We start from the raw sequence: 17,455 nt of genomic DNA on the forward strand, positions 1-17,455 counted from the left end.
CACAAGTTCAAGGCCAGCCTGGGCAATTTAGTAAGACCCTGCCTCAAAATAAAATGTTAAAAGTCCTGGGGGTATAGCTGAATGGTAGAGCACTTGCCTAGCATGTATGGAGTCCCTGGGTTTAAAAAAAAAAAAAAAAAATCCTGGTGATCAAAAAATATTAATTTCAAAAGAAAGTTAAGGCCTGGATGAAAAAACATATTTTATGTGTATATAGACTGTAAATCCCCACACAGTCAATTTGATTGTGAGATTCCTGTGGGCCAAAGGTAAAAAGGAAACAGTGTACAGTTAGTTATTCTTGATACCCAAGAAGAAAGAGAATGAGTCCTCAAAAGAAGCAAATTTTTTCCATCACTTTATTCTAAAAGAAGTTTCATACAAAGATCTTTATGTAATAAGTACATGAAGATCCAGTGACTAATAATCCTCAGTGACATCTCCTAAGGCAGATTAATTCCTGGGTCCTGAGTCTGTCTCAGAAACTTTGAGCAATACAGAGAGGTTGATTTTATGGAAACTAAGGTAGTGGAGTTTGGCTGTGTTTTGATTCAGGGTGAGATTGGTCATGTCTGAAAAGTGGATGGACTATGTATTCTTCTAACCACCTAGCTCAGTGTGTTTTTCCACCAAGCTTCCAGTTAAATTTGGGCAGCAGCCATCAACAAGGTTTTGCTCTCTGCTTTTTGAAAACTGAATTCATGAGTTGGCTATACACACGCAACTTTCAAATGAAATGAATAAATTATTAAGGTAGACCTTCCCTGCATTGTTGAATAGTAAATGAAAGATCCACGATCTCTTATGAGGTCTTAAGGCACAAACAGAATTAATTCTCATGCAGTATGTCTTGAAACAAAGAATATTGTCTGATTTGGGGGTACTTTTTTCTAAGTCAGGGCCTACACTAATACCCTTTACACCTAGCACCCTGTGGTGGAGGTGTTGGCCTCATTGCCTAACTAGGGAATCAGGGTGGTAGAGATTAGGTTCGCATCTGGGGCCAGACCAGGTCTGACTAACCCTAAAGTATCCCTCTTCACAAACCTATAGGTACCCTGCTTGCTTGTCACTGTAGTAGAAGATAATCACTCTTCTTCTCCTCCTCATCCCAACTATCTGTATGTAATTTTGCTGTAAGTCCTTGTTTGGCCCAGAAAGTGAGGTGCTGAATATGAAAGACTGTTCTGAGGAGTTGGGCTTATTGTTTAGAAACCTCTGCTCACGCTAATCTGATTTTGACCTCCTCCTCCTTTGAAGAACTCCTCCCTCCTTTGTTTTGGAAAACACCACAGGAGCCTTGGTTCCCCTGTATCCTTCCATCCCTGCCTTCTCCAGAAGGCTTTTGTTCCCTAAACTAGGAGCTTCAGAGCAAGGATGGTCTCCCCCGTCTCAGCCTCAGCGTGTAGTGCAGTGGCCTGTGCAGAGGAGGCATTTCACAAGAGTTTTATTTATGAAGGTGGAATTTTCAGGCTCCTTGTGGGAAGTAACTATTATCCTGCCCTTTATTAGTGACATGCTTTTTGAGATCTGCGAAGTGAAAGATTGGGACTTGACTGCTTACTTTAATTCAGGATTTTGACTCCACAAAGGGAAATTCTTCCTCTTAGTAAAATTTTTTTTTCCTTCTTAGCTTCAGAAATGGAGCAGTTACGAATAAGCCCAGCTACCATGCTTGAAGATGAGATTACATGGCTGGATAATTTTGAACCTAATCGCACAGCTGAATGTGAGACCAGTGAAGCAGACAACATCTTATTGGCAGGACACTTGCGGCTCATTAAGACCCTTCTTTCACTCTGTGGGGCAGAAAAGGAAATGCTTGGTAATTATTGCTTCATCTTATCATGTGGCAGAATACCTTAGTTCTCCATTATTGTCATAGTATAGTCTATAATTATAACAGTGAGATAGTTGCTAAATGTTCCATGGAAAATTGACCCTTCACAAGTAAGAAATTGTCTAATTTTAGTGGCTAATAATCTTAAGGTGTATTTTACTGGTTTTATTATGCCATGTAAAAATTTTAACATGTTCAAATGGTGGGATCACATAACTTCTTAATACCAAGTAAAAATTACAGTTCAAAGAGAAAGTTTGTCTCTTTTTGCTGTTTTGTACTTCATAATGTATAATCTATTATACATTACTACCTGTGAGTTTGATTCTTCTCTGGAGATGTGACCCCCCAACCACTGCCTCCCCACTGATGGGGTATATATGAAATTCTCCTGGGGTATATATGTAATCTTAAAAGCATATCCTGTGTTGTAAAATTATATTTTAAAAAATTAATGACCACTTCATAATGCAAACTAAACTCTGCATAATCTTCTTGGCTACCAGGGATACATAGAAAAGAGTGATTCTTAAACAGGAAAAGCAGTAAGTTACTGTTCTGGTAACTTACTCTTTAGAGTAAGATTTTAAAAGTTTGATAAACCCTGTGCAAATTCCCCTATTCCCAGAATAAGAATTGTTCACTCACAACTTTTCTGCTCTTAGAATCTTGGCACATGTGTTTCTAAGGGGTAAACATGACTCCTTTCACTGTATTGTAGACTCATAAGGGAGGGTACCCTCTCTGGTCTACCATGGTATCCCCTTCCCTAACCTTTTCTTCCCACAGGGCTTTGTTGCATAGTAAGCACTCAAAAAATAAGTGTTCGATTAAACTGGGTGCACTGCTGTTGGGGGGCCTTGAGTGTTTTGCTGCTCTAATCAGAAAGTGCACAATAGGATCTTTGAATTAAAATTTGTGTTCATCCTCAACATGAATATTTTGCTCTATTCCAGGTTCATCACTCATTAAACCATTGTTAGATGACTTCCTTTTCCGAGCTTCTAGAATTATTTTAAATAGTCATTCTCCAGCTGGCAGTGCCGCCATCAGTCAACAGGACTTTCATCCAAAGTATGGAAAATGCACATTGTGTTCAGTTTTGGTAAAAATTCTAATTTGAAACTTTAGTCCAAAAATATTTCCTTAAGTTGGACTTTGTCTTCCATATTGTGAGTTTGTGTGTCATGTATTATTCACTCTGTAAAGAAATGCATGTAAAGGAGTTTGGTGTAAAGCCTATTTGTAACATAGAAGGCACAGAGCAAGTGCCGGTACCATTACCATCATCAAAGTGGAAGAGTAAATAATAATAATGTGGCTAACTAAGTCCAGAATAAATTCCAAGAGAAATGAAGCTTATTAAGAATTATGTCCAGGTCTGGAGTGTGGCTAACTGGTAGAGCTCAAGCTTAATGTGCATGAGACTCTGGGTTAAATCCCAGAACCAAAAAAAAGAGAGAGAGAAAGAAATATATCTAAAGTAAAAAATAGACTCCAAATAAAGTGTTCACAAGTTTTTAGGAGCAAAGGATAAGTGCTGTGGTGCATGAACCTGTTGTTTGCTGAGGATTGAGTGTTCTGGTAACTGCAATGGCTAGTGATTTATTACAATTGTAACTTTGGAATCAAATTTTGTATTTGAGTAGAAAATTGGAAAATCCCTTTGTACTGTTGACCCTACTTGAGTGATATTTATACTCCTGGAGATAGGAAGAAGAGGCAGCTACAAGCTGCCATCTCATTTGCTCTGAATCAAACTTACTTATTGTTTCAAGAATATGAAAACCAGAGTTAATTTAGGAATCTTGAAGAAACTGAGGATTTGGTATTTACAGTGAAAAAGAAAATTTGTGTACAGCTTTGGTGGTTATTGATATGGAAAAGACATAATAAGCAATATTTTATGGAATCTTATGAGATAATTTATCATGTATAAACATTTTTTTGTAGCTAGAGAATCCTTATTAGCGAAGTCTGGTTTTGGTTGGGGGTGTCTTCATTAGAACTCTTGGCTTGTCCTTCATGGTGTGACTCATATTCTTGTTCTTGCTTCAGTCTTGTTTTGGAAGATTTAGTGCCAGGTTTATGGAATTTTTTAAACATCAGAAATACATGAGTATTTTGATTTTCAGTAAACACACAAAAAAGTAAATCTTCAGCAGTTTTAGTGAATTTTTTATTGATAAATCTTCCCCTCCATCAACAATGAGTATTTTTTAATACTTTCTTTTTATTAAAAGTGATACCTCTATCAACAAGGAGTATTTTTTTCATCATACACAGTACCTTGACTGGAAAAGGAACATTTTGTTTCATCCCTCCCAGTGTACTAAATGGTATTTATCACAATCACTCCCAGACTTTTCCCACTAAAAGCTTAAAGGAAAAGAAAGAGAGATTTAAAATACATAAGATCTTTTCAGAAGCCATGCTATTCTTATATCACATGCTATTCTTATATATAACAACAGCAGCTTCTTGGTGTGTAGCTCATGTGTAATGTACCTCCCTGTTCATTTCTTACTTGTTCTTTTCAACCCATTAGTCTAGATAAGAAACAAAGCACAGTGCTGATCTAAGAGCCTCACAACCCTGCCTTGACTCCCTCTTACACTTCACAAGTGGTTTCATTCAGAGGTCACATGTCCTCTTTTCTGTGTATCCTTCATAATCTGTGATCTCCTCAGTAATGCAAGTTTGGCATAGATCACAATGAGAAATTACTATCCATGCCCAAAGGCAGGCAATCTGGAAATCTGGATGCTTTACAGTTATCTTTTCTGTCACTTTAAATACAACAGACTTGGCAATTTATATATTTCTGTATACCTTTTTTTTCCCCCCAGCAAAGTGGAAAGTTGATTAGTGTCCTTGGAAGAATGTTTGATCCTCAGGCACACAGAATGTTAGTGGGTCTCTATTCTGATTTTCATAGCTTTCTTTTTCTGCTACTTGCTCAGAAAGATAGCTACAAAATAATATTTCTTTCTCCCTACTTTTATTGAAAGAGGGCAACTCTGTTGTGTTTATTACACAGTTCTCCAACTCCATTCTTGCTGGTCCATTCCTTATAGAAGAAGACTCTCAAGTCATAAGTGACAGATTTTGCTATTTTATCATCAGGCCAGGAAAATATTTAGCTCTAAGCCATAGTAATTCTTCCAGTTTTCATGGCTTCTGGATTACTAGATTTCTGACTTAACTATTATATGAGGAATTGCACTCTTATACTTTCGTTTCAGATGTTGTTTTAGTTTAATTAGGAGTGTGAGTAAAGTATTCATTGTTGAAAATGATTTGTGTCTTTTGTTTTTAGGTGTAGTACGGTGAGTAGCCGATTGGCAGCCTATGAAGTCCTTGTAATGTTGGCTGATAGTTCACCTTCAAACCTTCAAATTATTACAAAAGAACTACTTTCTATGCATCATCAACCTGACCCTGCTCTTACCAAGGAGTTTGATGTAAGTTTTCTAGACTGTCAGACACTTTATTTTTTTTATAATGATCTCTTAAACATAGAATTTTAAAACCACATTTGTATTCTAAGCCCAAAGAAAGTCAGTATTATTCTTTTGCTGTGTTCACATATTTAAATCAACTACAAACTGTGTTATCACACTGATACACTACAGTATATTATGAAGTGGAGTCCTTTTAAAAAGGAGAGGCATTTCCAAGTTGGCTAATAATTATTCTCAGCCTATTATGTTCCAGCCTATTTTTTGAGTAACTTTATGCCAGGCACTAGAGATGCAAAGTCAGACGAACATTGACTCCATCTTAGCACAGTCTGTGTTCAGTTAAATTCAGAAAGATTTTTGGACTTCAGCGTACACTAAGAGGTATATTAAATTTTTGGAGCTCAAAAACAAAAACGTTCCAGACCTCAAGAAGGTCAGTTTATATAGTGGAAGAAAACACCCATAAGCAAACCATTTCAAGGTTTGTGATACAGTGTAAGAGATGTTTGTCCTATATGCTCTAACATTGAAAGACACTTACCCACTAGTGCTGGTGTCTTAGAAAGCTTCTTGGAGATGATGACACTGTAAGTAGAGCCTCAAAGATGAGCAAGCCAATTGAAGCAAGGTGGGATGGTCATTCATTTCAGCAGTGAGAACAGGAGAAAAGCTGTGGAGCCACAAAACAGCTTAGCATATGTTGGGATCTACAAAAGGGAAATAAGTTGTAGGTGCACTGGAATACTAGACCAGGAGTGAGAAGATACTTTTAAAGCAGCCTTTGCTTTCTCTTTGAACATATGCTTATTAGAAGTTGTTTAATAGAAGACTGTGACTTTCTGTAAAAGGAAAGGAATGAATATGAGCCTTCCTTGACCATCCACACTGCAGAATTCCTTATGGTAAACATGTCATAAAATCCTGTTCCTTTTTTTCAGAGTACCACCTCAGTTGCTAACATAGTATATATGCTTGACTAATACCATATAATCTGTCCTACTAGGCTGTAAACTCTTTGCCATTAGGGACCACATACATTTCTGTTCTCTGTTTCATCCCTGACACGTACATAGTACATGTTAGGCCCCTAATTAATATTTGTTGAATAGTAATCAAGTGAATAAATATATGACTACATAAATGAATAAACAAATACATACTTACTTATATGCCAGATAATTTATGAACAACAAAAAAGAAACAGAATCATATTTGATCATTGTGATGGTATTTTGATCATTGTGTTAGCATCTGCAGACAAAGATACTTCATGAACATAAGTTTTGCTAGCCTGAATTTCATAACGCACTGGATATACCTCTCTTTCCTCTTAGACATCCCTTATAGCTAAAGGAAATGTGCCTGTGGCAGACGTACTAATTCTCTTCCTTGCTGTTTCTGTTTCTCTGTTTCCCAGTACCTTCCCCCAGTGGATAGCAGATCCAGTTCAGGGTTTGTGGGCCTGAGGAATGGTGGTGCTACCTGTTACATGAATGCAGTCTTCCAGCAGCTGTACATGCAGCCGGGGCTCCCTGAGGTGATTTGCTTTTTCTGTCCTGTTTGGCATGAGACAAAATGTGTTCATTGCCTGAAAGTTGTTCCATACTTATTTATTGTTTTTTGGGTTTGCAGAACCCACATATTAGTAAGTAGGGATTAGTAAGTAGCTTCTGAAATCTGTATAGACATGTTATTCATAGTCACATTTTTATAAATCTGCTTGTGTAAGATCTGCCTATATGACAGACTTGACCTAATGATTTTGAACTCCAAAATAATTTTTACGTTGTTCTGTAAACTTACTAACATTTTTAATACTTTAGAAATGCACAGGCTCTGTCGTCAGCGCTTTGTAATAATATAGTAGTAGCATGTGGTGTGGCGGGCAGAATTTTGAGAGTGCTCCATGTGCATTGTTTGGCATTATGTCTTATAGAGATTCTAGTATACTGGTTCCAGTTTTTCCTAATCAAATGGAAGCTAAATAACAAAACTAAATATGTGCAGAATTGGGGCTGGGGATGTGGCTCAAGCGGTAGCGCGCTTGCCTGGCATGCGTGCGGCCCAGGTTCGATCCTCAGCACCACATACAAACAAAGATGTTGTGTCCGCCAAAAACTAAAAAATAAATATTAAAAAAAAAATTCTCTCTCTCACTCTATCTTAAAATATATATATATATATATGCAGAATTGTAGGTAGCCACATCCAACCATATATATATATATATATAACATTCTAAAAAAACAATGTGGGTACATATGTCAGGATTTTCTGAAAAGTGGTTAAACATTTCTAATTTAATACTTTTCTTCTTTTTAGTCACTACTTTCAGTGGATGATGACACAGACAATCCAGATGATAGTGTATTTTACCAGGTGCAGTCTCTCTTTGGGCATTTGATGGAAAGCAAGCTGCAGTATTATGTCCCTGAGAACTTCTGGAAGGTATTTCTCCCAGTAACCTATGTTTGGAGTTTGGTTACAATTTTTCCTTAGTGAAGAAACCATTGTTTCTTATCTTTACTAACTCAGGCAAATTCAGACTATTAGTGTATAAAAGAATTGGGTATATAGTTGTTGAAATTGATGCTTGGTTTTAGAGTATTAGAATGTCAAAATTAATTATTCACAATTCCTGAAGATTTGCAAATTTAATTATTTTGAATATTTCTAATTCTTCATTTTAGCTCTTTGAAATATTGATTCAAATCATTTCTTTGAACCGATAACAATTTAATTAATGCCTTTAAGTAAAGAACATTGTTTTGAACATTGCTTCACTTTGTTTCACATGCTGGAGGATTACTCATGTTTTTCACAGAGATTGGTTAGTTTCTCAGAAACAAACTCTGTTCCACAGCCATATATGTCACCCTGTACCCACCTCTGGTTTTAGAGACTTGCTGTGATTATGAGGTACCAAGGAAGAGCACAGATGGCTGAATACAAGCTTGTCTCACTTCAGTAAAAATCTCCATGTTTCTATCATGAACTTGGTTTTTAGAAGTATTAAAATGTTTTCATATGCCTTTTTTACTCTATTCAGCAATTGCTGCTTTCCTTTTAAATTTTTTGAATTCTTGCTACATAGATTTTCAAGATGTGGAATAAAGAACTCTATGTGAGAGAACAGCAGGATGCATATGAATTTTTTACTAGTCTCATTGATCAGATGGATGAATATCTCAAGGTAATAAAAGTCTCCCTTTAACTCCCTCAGACTCTAATTACAGTATAAAAACAATGCTTCAGGGTTTGTGATTACTGTGAAACTAAGAAATCAGAAATTAGTAATCTAACATCATAGCTGTAATTTATTTCTTTTGGGTTTATACATTAAAATTTATACACATCACTGGAATTACATATTCCTTCTCGATTCATCTAACACTCGATTAAATCTTAACCCCGACTACAGAGTAATAACCACTTGCACCTGCATATCTTACTGAGTATCCCTTGAAGCTTTAGAGGATGCTGTAACCCTAGTGAGTTGATGCCCCAGCTTCAGGCAGTCTTGGAATTTGTCAAGTTCTCTGGACAAAGGGACTGGGTCAAAAAGTTATTTATGATGTTTAAACCCAAAGCTTTCTGTTTTTTTTTTTTCCCAGTAAAACATGTGACAGATTTCCCAAATTGTATTTTCTTCTAAGGCTGCCTGCTACCACTGCCAGCATTGGCCTCTCATCAGTAGGCACAATTTATCCATAAAATAACTTATGATCACAAGAAGATTGTAGAGTTGCTCTAACTGTGTCCTTTTGGCTTAGAAAGGATTCAGACTCTTCATGGAAAATGCCCTCCCTGTCATCAACTCTGACTGAACTGTCTTTCCTCCTCCTCTGCTGATTGCATTACTCTGACATTAGTCTGATACAAAATGACTCCTTTATTTGGGTGGTTAAATTGAAATCTGTATTTCAGCTTGGGTTTAAATAAAATTCTTTATGAACCAACTTATCAGTACCAGGGAAATAATTAAAATTTTAATTTTTTATCCCAACAGAAAATGGGGAGAGACCAAATTTTTAAGAATACATTTCAGGGCATCTATTCTGATCAGAAGATCTGTAAAGACTGTCCTCACAGGTTAGTGAAGATGGATGGCACTGACACAAAACATGATCATCAGGATTAGGGGTGTAGCTCAAAGACAGAGTACTTATCCAGCATGTGCAAGGGCCTAGGTTCCCTCCTAGCATCACCTAAAAAATAAAATCATTTTTAAATGCTTTTCCTAGTATTTTTGAATTTGGCATTTGTTGACTTATAAATATATCTTTCAATGCATCTATAAACGTTTAATGAATTACATTTCTTTGGTTTCCATTTCCAAAATTTCTTCATGCCCTTAAGAAAATATTTGTTAAAATTCGTAATTTGAAGCAACTCTATATTGTCAAAATTTGGTGTTTTTATTTGGTAGTGTACTTTTAAAATGGTAAATTGTGTTATGAATGTAGCTCTGTGTTCAAGCTCAAGTGTCGTGGTAATATGAGTTTTAAATTCATGGGTTTTTTGTCATTTCCTAATCAGATATGAACGGGAGGAAGCTTTCATGGCTCTCAATCTGGGAGTTACTTCTTGTCAGAGTTTGGAAATTTCTTTGGACCAGTTCGTTAGAGGAGAAGTTCTAGAAGGAAGTAATGCATACTACTGTGAAAAGTGTAAAGAAAAGGTATACTACATTTGTCCTAAGATTAATTTGTTATGCATGTGCTGTGTCTTTATAAAATCAGTATTAAACTTCTGCTCTGCTTCCATTAGATTGTGTCATTTCTTGTATAACATGGGTGGAAAGGCTTTTACATTAATTAATTTGCTGTTTTATTTTCTCCATGCAGATAATTTCTTTTCTTTTATTTAGAGAATAACAGTGAAAAGGACCTGTATTAAGTCTCTACCTAGTGTTTTGGTCATTCACCTGATGAGATTTGGATTTGACTGGGAGAGTGGACGCTCCATAAAATATGATGAACAAATAAGGGTAACTCTTTTACTTCCTGAAATTTCTCACAACCGTGACCTTGCTGCCTCCTTTACTTTTTTCTTTCTTAGTTCAAATTCTGTCTTCCCTTTGAAAGATTCTGGTATCAGTATTATGAGAAGGCCACAGCCCTTGTGTGAGAACATGCTGTTAGTAGAACAGGCACATGTACAAACAGTGACCCTCATTTCTGGAAGGCATTTTCAGAAGTTAAATGCTTTCTGTAATGCACAAACCAGAGGCTACTCATATTGCCCAGACTTAGGCTGAGATGTTGTACTTGAACTGAAGAGGTGGTTAGTCTTTACATAACTTGGGAAAATACAGGTTCTTTCTTTATCTGACTTGGGAACTGCTGTATATGTTCCTGGCCAACACTAATGGTCTCTTTTCACTTTTATATAGTTTCCTTGGATGCTAAACATGGAGCCTTACACAGTTTCAGGAATGGCTCGCCAGGATTCATCTTCTGAAGTTGGTGAAAATGGGCGAAGTTTGGATCAGGGAGGTGGAGGATCCCCTCGGAAAAAAGTTGCTCTCACAGAGAACTATGAACTTGTTGGTGTCATTGTACACAGTGGGCAGGCACATGCAGGCCACTACTATTCCTTCATTAAGGATAGACGGTAAGGGCTTCTTGAGGTAGCCATTGCTCCCTCTGCCTCCACAGTGTTGCCTTCTGCTTTCTCTGCCCTAATTTGTCATCCATACTTACCATTATAGCGCAAAGAACTTTGTGTTCTTTGGTCTTATTTCATTTTTAATATTTAAAGCTTAGAGGACACTGTTTTTACCTCTTCATTTTGAAAAATTGTTTTAGAAACTAAAATTGCTATTGCTAACATTTTTAAAAAATATTTTCACTTTAATTATAGATAGGTAATACAATGTTATTAAATGCAGGGGTTAGAATGTTTGTTTTTTAACCTTATGTCTGTATCTGGACCTTAGGGGGTGTGGAAAAGGAAAGTGGTATAAATTTAATGACACAGTTATAGAAGAATTTGACCTAAATGATGAGACCCTGGAGTATGAATGCTTTGGAGGAGAATATAGGCCAAAAGTTTATGATCAAAGTAAGTATTTATAATGGATATTTTTCCATACTTTTTAAAAAAAAATTAGTTTTCTATCTAATTGGAAACAGTATTCTTTATAAGGAAATAGAGTCTTTTTTTTTCTTTCGGTAATTCTGCTCTTCTAGCTATAGATAATCCAAGCTGTTTATAAAAATTTTTTTTTAAATAACGAGAGAAAGTCAGGAGGATGAAATGATAACAAAGAAAAACTAATAAAGAAAGAATTTCAACCTTAAAATTTGTTTCAGAATTTTAGAAAGTAATTGCCTTCTAAATTTTTCAGATTTCCTTTTCACTTATATAGAGGTACTATAATTATAATTATAATTAAAGAAGACATTTCTTATTCTTCTAAAACCATATACATCGTGTAGAATGTAAAGCAGTGTTTCCCGCCACAGTCCCCATCCCCAGAGGGGGAAAGTATGTCATAAAACACAATCAGATTTTATTTGTGAAAAATCTAGTTTTCAGAAATAGTTCCTGAAGCCTGATTTTTTAATCTTTCAGGGGCTTTTCTAAAACTCTATACATATTAGATCCACTTTGTTACGTTTCATTGCCACTCCATGGTAATCACACATCTAATGCTGGCAGCCTTCAAGGGCTGCATTTCATATCATTCCCAAAATTGACCTAGATTGGCCATCTTTACTGAAATGGATAAGAGAAGGCAATTATGATCCCATCCTGTCACCGAAGGTGTTTCTAAATGTTGCTTGCCTTTTGCTTAAATTTAGTCTTCCCTGGAGTGTTAACCCTCTTCCCTTATTCCATTGCCATACATATCTCTTACTCCCTGCCCTGAGTTTCCCCTCCCAGTGAATGACTATTCTAATATAAGAACTGAAGTATCCTGACTTGCATTCTAAACAGTACTCTACCAAAGCCCATTTTACTTATCCTTTGCATTTGACAAATTTAATGAGTAGTTACTTGTTGAATTTATGAGTTCTTTGCTTTAGATTTTCAAGACAAGGAAGATTTTATTTACAAAAATTCTTTCTTACTGTCCTGTTATAAAATAGCAAATCCATATACTGATGTACGTCGAAGATACTGGAATGCCTATATGCTCTTCTACCAAAGAGTGTCTGATCAAAACTCCCCAGTATTGCCAAAGAAAAGTCGAGTCAGTGTTGTAAGACAGGAAGCTGAGGATCTCTCTCTGTAAGTTTCTCTTTCATATGATTTACTGTGATTTCAGTAGGTAATACTGTGACCATTGATAATATTGTTTAAATTTTAAAGATAATTAGCTAAGCTAGAGAGAAATTTTTTTAAATCTTCTAAAAAATAATAAATTATCCTTTTTCTTTCTTATTGCTTCCTGGGCTTTCTTTTTTCCCTAGCAGGAAGTTATTTTGTATTTATATTTATAAACATGCATATAAGTTATTTCAGAATCAATACTTTTTTTTTCTTTTTTTATTTTTTATTTTTTATGATGCTGGGAATGGAACCTGGGGACTCCTGCATGCTAGGCAAGCACTCTACCACTGAGTTACAGCCCCAGTCCAAGATTTTTTTTTCAATCAAGTCTAGTGCCCTGTTTATGAGTTTGGCAAGTTTTAATAACTACTAAAACTATAGCTATTCCATCTTTCAGGTCAGCTCCATCTTCACCAGAGATTTCACCTCAGTCATCTCCACGGCCCCATAGGCCTAACAATGACCGCCTCTCCATTCTAACCAAGCTGGTTAAGAAAGGTGAGAAGAAAGGACTATTTGTGGAGAAAATGCCTGCTCGAATATACCAGGTAAGAATCATGTAAACAGTCTAAGGAGAAAATCCAGGTACGTGTTGTATTTATCTTGTAGATTCAGAGAGCACTCCTGCTGGCTACCCTCGGGATTTGTTATTCCTTTCATTCCACCTCTTCTCCCCGCTTGCCTTCTGAGTCTTTTGTGCCAGGTGATAGAGGCTGTAGAGCTTGTAGCACAGTGGTAAGAACACAGTGTGAATACATCCTAAAGATTGTCCAGCATTGTCCCTGAGTAGAGAAACACATTGATGAAATGAGCTTATTTTATCTGGAGAGAAAAACAAGTTGAGGCTTAAAATGTTTGGGTGAGAATATTTTGGCAGTCATGACTGTTGTTGATTGAATACCTGTTCTAATTCTTAAAAGACTCTTGTAGTGTACCAGGTTTTACTCCCATTTTTCCAATGGAAATACAGGCTCAGAAAAGGAGTCACAGAGCAAGGGTTTAAGTTCAGTATGTCCTCTTTCCAAGTTGTGATTTCATATACTAAATATCCAAACACTTGCTGGGCACAGTGGGACTACACCTGTAAATCTCAGCTGCTCAGGAGGCTGAGGCAGATGGATGATGAGTTCAAAGCCAGCTTCGGCAAAATAGCGAGGCCCTAAGCAACTCAGTTAGACCCTGTCTCTGAATAAAGTACAAAAAAGGGGTAGAGATGTGGCTCAGTGTCCCTGAGTTTAATCCCCAGTATTAATAAATAGACAGACAGACAGACAGATAGATAGATATAGATTAGACAGATCCCCAGGACCAATGAATGAATGAATTCCCACTACCAATGAATGTGAATGAATGAATGAATAACCAAAGGCTAAAGAGCCAGAACCAAAGAATTTCAAAACTATCAGTCTTTAATTAAGATAGAAGTGAGCCATCTGACAAGTAGGAATGGAGTTCCTTGGTCTCGGGAAAGCTTTGTTTGTAACTTCCTACCCAGAATTTCAGGGTAGAATTTATTTTGTCTTTCATATGGTGGTTTTCCTGAAATTTCCAAAAGGGTTTGGTAATGAATGATAGGAACACCCTTTACAGCATCTTATATTTGAAAGGAAGGTTTTTCTCTCTTGTTTTTTCAAAATGCAAAGCTTGAGAAAAGGGAATTGTAATTTATTTTGTACAAACCCTTTTTACCTAAATATTTTACTAGAAATATCTTCCACATATTGAATACTGTTTCTTAAAAGTTTTACTAATTTTTTTTTGCAGATGGTGAGAGATGAAAACCTCAAGTTTATGAAGAATAGAGATGTATACAGCAGTGATTACTTCAGTTTTGTGTTGTCTTTAGCCTCACTGAATGCTGTAAGTAGGTGTTTATATCATTACTAAAGAAATAAGAAAGGATTGCACTCTCAGTTGTTAGCATTCAGGTTAGATGCACAAAGTTCTTCATGTAAATGTGTCACTTATTGGGTGATATTAAAATGAAGGTGGTATTGGGGGTGTATAATGAAGATTGTAAGTAGGTGTTCACATACGGGATTTTTTTTAAAGTATCCTTGTTTAGATTTTGTCGAGAATCTAAAAGTAGCTCTGAGGTTGTCATATCAGTGGCTACTGGACTTCGTAAAGATTGACTCTTCCTAATTTGTAATCATATATTACCAGACTCAAAATTAACACAAGTACTTCTTTTTCTTGAGTTACCATTATTAAAATTTGCCAAAAAGGAAAAATATTCCAAGTCATTTGATTACAGACCATCTTGTGGTCTGAAGTCTGTTTTGAGAGGACTTCATTAAAAAAATGAGGAGGATCTCTTCTCTTAACCTTTTTTGAAATTTAAATGGAACATTTTCTACAATGAACTGGTTAGATTTTTCTTATTTAACTTTATCATGTATGTCATAGTTCAGTTCATAGTAATGTGTAATCATCTGTAAAATAGCCTTTCATTTTCCCCTTCTCTCTTAGACTAAATTAAAGCATCCATATTATCCTTGCATGGCAAAGGTGAGCTTGCAGCTTGCCATTCAATTCCTTTTTCAAACTTACCTACGGACAAAGAAAAAACTCAGGTAAGAATGGGATTTTGATAGTTTGTTGTGATAGAAGGCACTGGTTAATTCAAGTTGAATTTACGTATTGAACTTTTCAAAATGTTGTGATGGCAGCTAACATACTCAGCTGACTAGGTAGGGTCTCTATAAGAAATTTTTAGTCTAATGGGAAAGACAGATAAAAAATAGAAAAAGAAATAACTGATGCAAGGTATAAATTAAGTATACCTCTGGAAATTGGGCAAAATCGTATCCAGAGATTAGTCGTAAAGACATTGGTTGATGTTCTCAGAGAATTTTGAAAGGCAAAAATAGAAATCATTCTAGACAGACAAAAGAACCCATATAACAGACAAGACCTGGCTAAGGAACTGTGAATGTATAGTTCATTGTGTTTTACTAGTATTTGAAAAAGGGCTTATTGAGCTGAGACTGAACATTTGGTTTGGCACCCAATTGTGTGCCAGAGTAGGGAACTGGGCTGCATGTTCAGAGTGATGCCCGGGGAACTCTAGACGTCACTTGCATCTTACTCATCACGGGCTCTTTTCTCCAGCACCTGGAATGGTGTTCTAGGTAAGTAGTTCTTCTATGAATAAAGGAGTGAGGGATAAAGAGTTGAGCAGTGGTTTGCAGGATATACCTAGAATAAGGGGAGATTCCAAGTGAGGAGACCAAGTAAGAGTCAGAAGAACATTGAGTTCTCTGTCTTTCCCCTTTCGCTAGCACAGTGAACTTACCCAAGGATAGGAAAGTATGGAGAAAGATTTTTCAGTTCAACTTTTGAGAAGAAAACAAATATAATAGCAGCTGCATTTCTATTTGTAACAACAATCTGTATATTGATTGATCTCAGTCCTTATTTTTGATTGAAAAAGAAGAAAGAACATACTCCTTTCTTTTAATGCCTACATAGGATCACTTAGGGACATTTACTTCATTACTTACATTTGTGAAATTTTTCATGGCATCTATATGTGGCACTGAATTTCTGATTTATTTATATTTACTGTTTGGGGATATTGGGGAACTCAGAATTCTGAGGCCATGCGTAATATAGTCATGTCATCTTTTTAGTCTTTTGTTTTTTTGGTTTTGTTTTTGGTTTTTTTTGGAACTGGAGATTGAACCCAGGTGCACTTAACCACTAAGCCACATCCCCAGCCCTTTTTATTTTTTATTTTGAGACAGGGTCTTCCTAAGTTACTAAGGCTGGCTTTGAATTCATGATCTACCTGGCTTCAGCCCAAATATTTTTACTTTAAAAAGTAGGACATTGATGTCTGTAACAATAAAGTATAAAAACATCAATTTAAGCTATTCCAAAAGTGGGCATTTTTTTAATGAAAATTAGTTGTGCCAAGTAGTGCTATATGTCTGGTCTTTTTTGCAGTTGAACTTGTTTGATGAAGATACAGAAGAGAACAATTAAAGTCTGAGATTTAAGCATCTTCACTTGTTTCTGTCCATAGAGGAGAGGAGGTGTCAAACCACTGGCTCCTGGGATATATTGAGCTGTGTTAGTGGGTAGTCACTGAATATTTAACTTACCCTCCTTCCTTCCTACCCTTGGTAGGTAGGTAGGTGGGTTGGAGTAATATTCTTTGGAGTTATCTGCTGGGACCTAATATTGCTCCTTCCTTTTTTTAAAGGGTTGACACTGAAGAATGGATTGCTACTATTGAAGCATTACTTTCAAAAAGTTTTGATGCTTGTCAGTGGCTTGTTGAATATTTTATTAGTTCTGAAGGACGAGAATTGATAAAGTAAGTGTCAGGCTCTTTTAATTTAAAGAAATTCATGTCTCTGTGATTAAAAAGTGAAGTTTCCTGTAACCTTTTGTATTCCAACTCAAAATTATTTTGTTTGGAGCCCATTTTAAACTCTCTTTACTGAAGCAGTGAGGAAATTATTCAGATTACTCCAAAATCATCTCCGTTGAGCTACACTCAGGCAAGTGTTCAGTGACTGCAAGGAGAGAGTGAGGTAGATGGCCCACCATGTGCTTTCAGGGAAGTAGGTCCCAAACCCTGCTGTGGCAACAGGGGAAGAGTGCAAGGGTCCCCAGGGACTCACAGTTCGGTGGCAAGTAAATAGATATTCAGTCTGAGATTACTACATAGTCCAGTTATTGTCCAACAGGGTTTGGATTATGCCTAAAAAGTTATTTCTAAGAATTTTACCCATAGTATATTACCTACAATAGTACACTTGCCTTTTGCCTATGATTTTAAAAAGAAATCATTTGCCTTCTCTAATAAAAATACAAGATGTTCCACCACTCAGGTCAGCTTCTCTATCTTTTCCATCAG

General features: G+C 36.2%; 1 protein-coding gene across 2 annotated transcripts in view; it reads left to right on the forward strand.

Annotated features, from left to right (window-relative positions):
• Nucleotides 1–17,455, forward strand: part of USP24 (ubiquitin specific peptidase 24) — a 140,929-nt gene that overhangs the window by 98,722 nt on the left and 24,752 nt on the right. For both annotated transcript variants that reach the window (XM_081305687.1, XM_081305688.1), the window contains exons 40-55: nucleotides 1,634–1,825; nucleotides 2,797–2,914; nucleotides 5,160–5,304; nucleotides 6,722–6,841; nucleotides 7,627–7,752; nucleotides 8,399–8,497; nucleotides 9,314–9,396; nucleotides 9,844–9,985; nucleotides 10,175–10,294; nucleotides 10,700–10,920; nucleotides 11,246–11,370; nucleotides 12,402–12,543; nucleotides 12,983–13,133; nucleotides 14,350–14,445; nucleotides 15,058–15,161; nucleotides 16,796–16,909. In XM_081305687.1, the coding sequence (XP_081161813.1) occupies nucleotides 1,634–1,825; nucleotides 2,797–2,914; nucleotides 5,160–5,304; nucleotides 6,722–6,841; nucleotides 7,627–7,752; nucleotides 8,399–8,497; nucleotides 9,314–9,396; nucleotides 9,844–9,985; nucleotides 10,175–10,294; nucleotides 10,700–10,920; nucleotides 11,246–11,370; nucleotides 12,402–12,543; nucleotides 12,983–13,133; nucleotides 14,350–14,445; nucleotides 15,058–15,161; nucleotides 16,796–16,909 (2,098 nt within the window). The remainder of the gene's footprint in view (nucleotides 1–1,633; nucleotides 1,826–2,796; nucleotides 2,915–5,159; nucleotides 5,305–6,721; nucleotides 6,842–7,626; nucleotides 7,753–8,398; nucleotides 8,498–9,313; nucleotides 9,397–9,843; nucleotides 9,986–10,174; nucleotides 10,295–10,699; nucleotides 10,921–11,245; nucleotides 11,371–12,401; nucleotides 12,544–12,982; nucleotides 13,134–14,349; nucleotides 14,446–15,057; nucleotides 15,162–16,795; nucleotides 16,910–17,455) is intronic.

This window comes from Spermophilus citellus (genome assembly GCF_964194105.1).
Source record: "Spermophilus citellus genome assembly, chromosome: 9".
Taxonomy (NCBI): domain Eukaryota; kingdom Metazoa; phylum Chordata; class Mammalia; order Rodentia; family Sciuridae; genus Spermophilus; species Spermophilus citellus.